The following is a 6957-nucleotide window of genomic DNA, read 5'->3' on the forward strand; positions in this document are numbered from 1 at the left end:
CTTTCTCTCCCTCTGTTTCTTTTTCCTTTCACTCCCTTTCCCTCCCCTCTTCTCTTTCACAACCCCTTTGCTCTCCGTCTTTCCAATAAGTCACATTTAATAGTACATTTCCTTTCTTGGCCTGGGGCCTGGTGCCAGACCAGCTGTATGAAATGTAGTTTCACCGCTTTCCCTGCCAGCACTTTTGTTCAGAGGAAAAATAACAAAAAATCCCACAGAGCCTCTTGAACTCTCTGAGGCTTTTTTTCTTCCTTTTGAAGAGGAGGCGAAACAGCTCTTGATTCATTGTTTGTTTTACCGCCATGTCCCTTAAAAGGAATACTGCAACCGTCTCTTGTCGTTACACGAGAAGACCTTATTTTTTCTCATGACTGAGAAAGTCATGTTTCTGTCTGGCTTTTATGGATTGTTATTGTAAAAAACCTGACAGAGGAGCTGGAGAGATTTTCACAGCAGCTTATTGAAGTTTGGAGTGTTGTAGTTTTTCAGTTGTCCTGGTTTCCTCTTCCACAATGTTTCTTATTTCTGGTCTAGTGCCAATTTCCATTTTCTTTACGGAGCAATAAAAGTCTAAAAGTTTCCCTCGCCGGTTTCTTCATGTCATTATTTTACACATGGGTATTGTTATGTTATCCAGATCTTAATGTTCCCATTAGTTATGACATCAGATACGGAAAATTGACTTGGGAAGTATTCAGAAGAGAAATAACAGAAGTCAGAAATAGTTGAATGTTCCCTGTCACTTAGTAATTAAGTTGAAGCATGTGCAGCCATCCTGCATTTAATCATGTCAAATGGACAGTGTGTTAAAAATTAAAGTATAGTGTTACTAGCTGAAATATTTTATTACTGTAGCTACTTTAAAGACTCCTGTGATTAATCATATTAGTATATTAAATGACAGATTATATTCTCCTTTACAGGTTCCCGGAAACAATTTGATCTCAACTCTTCCAGACATTTTCCTCTTTTTTTTTTTTTTATTACCAACCGCATTAGCTTTACACACCCACAAACACATTCTTTTCTCTCTTTGTTAAACTAATACCAAATGTGATCTGTCTCAGCAGGAGATAGCTGGTTATTCACATTCTCACACTCACACGCGCGCGCGCGCGCGCACACACACACACACACACAAACACACACACTGTCTCTCTCTCTCTCTCTCTCTGGCACCAATCTGAACCTGGATTTCCCCTAACCTAGATTAATTACAATAGGATTGTTAATGGTTGCCAGGTATTAAAACAAGGAGGTTTTAAAGCAAGGTATTTGATACTCTGCATGCCTGTGGCTAAGCTGCAGTTTGTTCTGTTTTTGGGATCACCAAACAAAACACTTGTGTGGTTTATTGTATTTTACTTTTTGCTCTTTGGTATGGACACCAAAAAGCTAAACGGATGTATAGTTTTGTGTATTTTTTTCAATTTTAAATTATTGTTTGGCTATTTTTGTTTGTGTGTGATGAACCACAACATAGATTAATAACTGTACCTCTCAAGCATGACATGACATAACACGGTCATAGCACAAACTCAACTGCATTCCTGTGTCTGCATTCTTCCTCAGGCTCCTCCTACCCTACGAGAGGCACATTAAAGGCGAACAGGACAAGCCCCTCCCCTTGACCAAACCCAGGAAGCAGGACACTGACAAGGAGAAGGCATCAGGAGCCAAGAAACTGGGGGCTAAGAAATTGAAAGGCCTCAGTGCTCCCAAGTCGGAGAGTAAAAAGGACAGAGGGGAGACGGTGAAGGGCCAAGAACAATCACAGGTCAGTCACAAACCTCTTCGAACTGCTGCCTCATCAGGACTCCTTCTCACTCTAAATTCAATTTAAAGGCATACTGTGCAGCATTTTGTAGAAAATACAAAACAAAGCAAGAATGAAAAGAAAGGGAAATTATTTCAGAGCATACATACAGTATGTTTCATAGGGTTACTTACATGGTATTATTATATGTATGTGTATTATTAAGATGAGAAATATTTATTTTTTTATATATCATGATCAATACTGGTATATTGGACGTCCCTAGTAGTGAGTGACCAACAGCTACATCACTGTCTCCATCTCTTTTCCTCTTCTGTCTGTCTGTGAGGGCTGCAGAAATAGATATACACCCATGCAAATATACAGGTGAAGCAGACTGAGGATGTGCTCAGGCTGTGTTCACACAAAATCCAATGTCGTGTGGAGGTGTGGGCCTGTTTATTTGTGCTTTAGAATGTAACCACTATACAACAATCAGAAGATAAAGTTTTATTTCTCAGATTCACTGCTTTGTTCTCACTAATGCCACTCCCTCTCTTAATCCACCCCCTATGTCCCTTGCCCTCTCCGTCGTTCATTGAACTGGGGAGGAGGGACTAACTTTGAATTGCATGTTTACAAACAATGCTGTATATTCTACCTTTAATTTTTTGGGGGAGGGTGGACAAAGTGAAAACAGACAGAGTTGGATATGATTTCAGAGTGTACGGTATGTTTAATAGGATTATTTACACAATATTACCACATAAAGGCAGAGCAGACTGAGGATTGCTTTGGTTGTTTTCACAAAAAATCCCATGTTGTGCAGAGGTGTGGGTATGTTTATTTGTGCCTTATTATGTAACCGCTGTGATAAAAGAGAAAATGTTTTATTTCTCTGATTAACTGCTTTGTTCTCACTAATGCAGCTCAGTCTCCTAATTCACGCTCCATGTTTTTCTCATTCATTGAGCCAGGGAGGAAGGAATCGTGCATTTACAAACAATGCTGCATATTGTGCCCTAAATTGTAATTTCCTGGTGCTTTCTCATCAATGCTTCACTAGCTGTCATGTATTCCTGTCTTCTTTGAAATTGCCAAATAATAAAAAGATATATATGTATAGTGCCTTATTCTGTTATCATGTTTCTGTGTGCAGGACTCCAAGGAGAAAGATGAGAATCGTGAGCTGTCTGCAGCCATAAAACCAGATAGATCTCTGTTGGATGAACCAATTGTAATAGAGGAAGAAGAGTTACATGTTACCCTGAAGAAAGAGGAGTCTTTGGCAACAGAACAGCCATCGTCACTCCGCCCCAAAGAGCCAGACTGCAGAGTCACACATGCCTACCCCTCTACACGGGGGCACGGACCCCAGCCTGAATGGAGGCAAATCAGCGAGGCCCTCCAAGTAAAACTCTCCTGCGAACAGCAAACTGAAGGGCATTTCATTCCTAAAAACCCCTACCTGCCTCACCGCTGGGATCAGAACAAACCTGCTGGACATGTTGCTCTGCCTGAGCCCTCCTCCAGAGTCAAAGACTCCTTAGAAAGTCACGGTGGGAGAGTGGGGAAGGTGTTACCGATGTGTAAGCAGGAGGACAGACAGTGTATAGACTTGAGCACAGATGAAGACTATGGGGTCATTAAGAAGGAGGGCTCCGCACAGACGGCTGTCTACTGCAAAGCCAGTCAGGGGGTCATGTCTCCTTTAGCCAAAAAGAAGCTCCTCTCCCAGGTGTGTGAGTCCAACCCTTTCTCCTTTACTTCTTCTCTTCAGCCTCCACCTCCCACAGCTGCCTCCTCTCTCCCTGTCATATCAGTAGCTGAAAAGGAGAAGAGAAAAGGTGAGAAGGAGGTGGCAGGACAGAGGCATGTGTCAGAAAACATCCCAGAGGTAGCGCCCATATTCAGGCCATCAGTCATTCAGCATGCCCAGAGCAGCAAACCTCACCAACAAGCCACCAGTGGCCCATCAGAGAGGAGCGCTGCAGGGGAGATTTCAGAGACTTACAGTGGCCGGACAAGCCATCACCTCCAGCCTCAAGTCAATCCGCCATGGCAACCCTATCTCCCCCGAACCAACGCCCAGGATGGTGTGGAGAATGCCGGGGAGGCACTACTCCATGGTCCAGCCGCTCAGCCCCGGAGCTACGCAGGTGACTGCTACTCCTCCCCTCACCTCCACAGTCTGTACAGGCAAACTGAGAACTGCCTGAGCCAAGAGAGGATGGCCGGTTTCCCCAACGGAGAGCGGAGAGAGCACTACACCAGGGAACGCGAAGGCAGCCAGAGCTTCGTCTGTGGTGGCCTGGAGCAAGAGGGCTTGGCCTTCAGGTCTCATTACAGTGACAGGACTCAAACACATGGAGAGAGAAGGGAGGCAGAAGATGAGCCTAGAGACTTCACAATCTCTAAACCTCTCTCGCAGAGGGTGTCCTCCTTTTCCAAGCCCTCCTTCTGCAATCTCCCATACCCAATCATGCACCAGGGTTTGGATTCCCACCCGAAGGCATGCCGAGTTCCTCCTATGACCATCTCTCCCCCCAAACAGAGCCCAGCAGAGTCATCGCAGCCATTTCCCAGCCCAAAAGCTTCAAACGACTCATCCCTCACCAGCCCCATTCGACCCAGTAAGCGGAGCCTAGTGGAACCAGAGAGTGAGGAAGTTCCGGAAAGGAAAGTCCGTGTGGTGACGCCAATCCATCCTGCTGGCGCAATCCGACGCAGCGACCCAGAAGAGCTAAAACCAGCTGAGCCGGCCCATGCCGTTCACCTCAACAACCACCTCCCTGAGGGCCACCCAACGACTACCTACCCCCCACACCACGCAGCACCCTTCTACCCGGGCATGTACCCGCCTGGCAGTCTGGTCTCACCAGGAGCCCAGGACGGGCTCCAGCAGCACCCAGGTCTGCAGTACCTGAAGAGCCAGTCAGCAGTGTCCCCTCTCGTTCCCCCACTAGCCTTCCACTCCATGATGCTCCACAGGCAGCTGCTGGCCTCCAGCCCCAGTCCACACCACTTTTACAGGCACCCGGGTGGGGCAGCACTGTACGGGGACCTGCTGCACCACCTGTACCCTCTGTCTACCCTCCCACCCCCTCAGCTATCCTCAGTTCACCCCAGCACCAGACTGTGAGGGAGAGAGGAGGATGTATTGAGACGCGAAGTCCCTCCTCTTCTGGCGTCCCCCATAGGACCTAATTTTCTGAAAAAATATGAACTGTAGTCAATGATGAGAGACAAATAAGGTTGTGTCCCAGTCTGAATTGTGCCATGAATTACACAAAAGATAATTTTACAAGTCAAGATCACTGTAATTTGTGGCAGGTTTGTTCAATTCGACCAAAATAACCCAGTAGTATTGAAACTTCTCCATACCTGTATTTGATCCTTTTTGTACCCAGATCTAGAAAAATAAAATACTATTTGTATGGTTTCTCACACAGCCGATCACTACAAATGTTCTTTGGTTTGATGTGATAAGTGATTGGCCTACTGCTACAGCTACATCTAGCAGCATGTAATGTTAGCTTCACAGTCTTAACTTAAACAGTTTTCTGACAAATTGTGACTTTCTGGACTTGTAAAATTATCTTTTAAATTGACAGACATCATAATGTGTCATTTGTGGCACAATTCAGGTGGGATCAAAAAATAATTTGCCTCTCGCCATTGACAATAGTTCATATGTTTTCTAAAGTAGGGCCCCATGGTGGTTCACTGGAAGGGAGGGGACTCTGGGACTCTTATCTCTCTCGTCATCCTCAGAAACTCTGTCAGCTTCTATTCGTTTTTTCTGTCTCTCTTGCTCGGGGATTGTGGCTCAGTCAAAAAAGAAAACACTGATTATAAAACTTTGGCTGATTACAGACTGAAACTCACCAGTCAGGCAGAGTGAAAATTCCATTTTCTTTTTTTTTTTATTTGTGTATGCATTTGTTTATATACTTTGCACTGTTCTCTATTTTTATCACCACTTACTGTATCTTTTTGTTGTTGATGTTGTATCCTTATTTGCACAATGCTCATGTGTATGTGCTCACAAATCAGTTTGCCGCTCTCAGTCACCATGAGTCAGGTTGTTGCTCTGGATGTGAAAAGTGGAGGGCAACAGAAAAAAAGCCATTTGTTTACTGCGTCTGAGGGCTAAACTTCTTTTGCTTAAAAACACTACAAGTAACATGACGACGTAAATGAAATTCTTTATATAACTAGAGGTGTGTTCACCATCACAACGTTCAACAGCTGTTTAGCGCATTATTACACTTTAGGCAGCCAGTGGTGTTGCATCTGTTTACATGTCTCCCCGCTGAAAGCTGCTGCCTGTTTGTGCCACAGTAAATCCACCTGGACTCCTTGGAGCAGACATTAACACTCACTGCGGTGCTGCATAACATGAAATAGTTTCATCGTAACATTCAGAGGTGCTGTGTATAACAGATGTACTGTAGACTCATGTATTACTCAGTTCAGGTTTTTATTTGTTAAAGTGTATTTCAGTTAAGATCGTACAACACAAGCAGTTGTCGCGTTCAGTCTGTTGACAAATCATGAATGTTTTTTTTTGTTAGAATTAATAAAATGCCGTTTAAATTCTTACTTTCTTAACTGAAAGTAATTTGACCCCTTAACCCTTTGTGATGAGTAGACTGTAGCAGCTTGTTTGTGTCTGTAGGACCAGCATAATGAAGCAGCCGTCTGCTGTGGAATGCTCACCACAAGAAATCAGCATTTCATCTTTTTGTTCTTGACTTGAAAAGCTCTTTTTTCGGTGAACAGACTCTTTTATTCGACACGCTGAAAAGACTCACTGTATGATTTGATAGGAATGTTGTCACTTAGGATATTATTGCTTTGCAAATATCTGTGCCTTTCGCAGTCTTGGATTAGAGTTAGCACTACAGTTGTTAAGGTTTATCTTCTGTAGCAGGGTAGGAATATCAATATTACTGTCACTCTTGTCTGAAATGCAGCACACAGACACTCATACAAAAACTATATGGCACACTTGGCTATCAGACGCCAGACTTGATAGGTAAGAACATTTTAAATTTAAACAGTATATTTGTGCTTAAATAAATCTATTTACTTAGCTTAACTGTGTCAGGCAGTCGATTATAGAAGAAGCTGAAAAGATTTACAGATAGTTGATATTGACACAGGTCTGGTGTCTGTCATCTGCAGGGCGTGTGTGC

General features: G+C 43.8%; 1 protein-coding gene across 1 annotated transcript in view; it reads left to right on the plus strand.

Annotated features, from left to right (window-relative positions):
- Positions 1-5041, plus strand: part of LOC146315596 (AT-rich interactive domain-containing protein 5B-like) — a 99885-nt gene extending 94844 nt beyond the window's left edge. Inside the window, exons 9-10 of the mRNA XM_084735819.1 lie at positions 1573-1777; positions 2916-5041. Coding sequence (XP_084591945.1) covers positions 1573-1777; positions 2916-4898 — 2188 coding nt within the window. The 3' untranslated portion in view covers positions 4899-5041. The remainder of the gene's footprint in view (positions 1-1572; positions 1778-2915) is intronic.
- Positions 5042-6957: the final 1916 nt, after the last annotated feature.

This window comes from Lutjanus erythropterus, chromosome 14, assembly GCF_056507025.1.
Source record: "Lutjanus erythropterus isolate fLutEry1 chromosome 14, fLutEry1.hap2, whole genome shotgun sequence".
In the NCBI taxonomy this organism is placed as follows: domain Eukaryota; kingdom Metazoa; phylum Chordata; class Actinopteri; order Lutjaniformes; family Lutjanidae; genus Lutjanus; species Lutjanus erythropterus.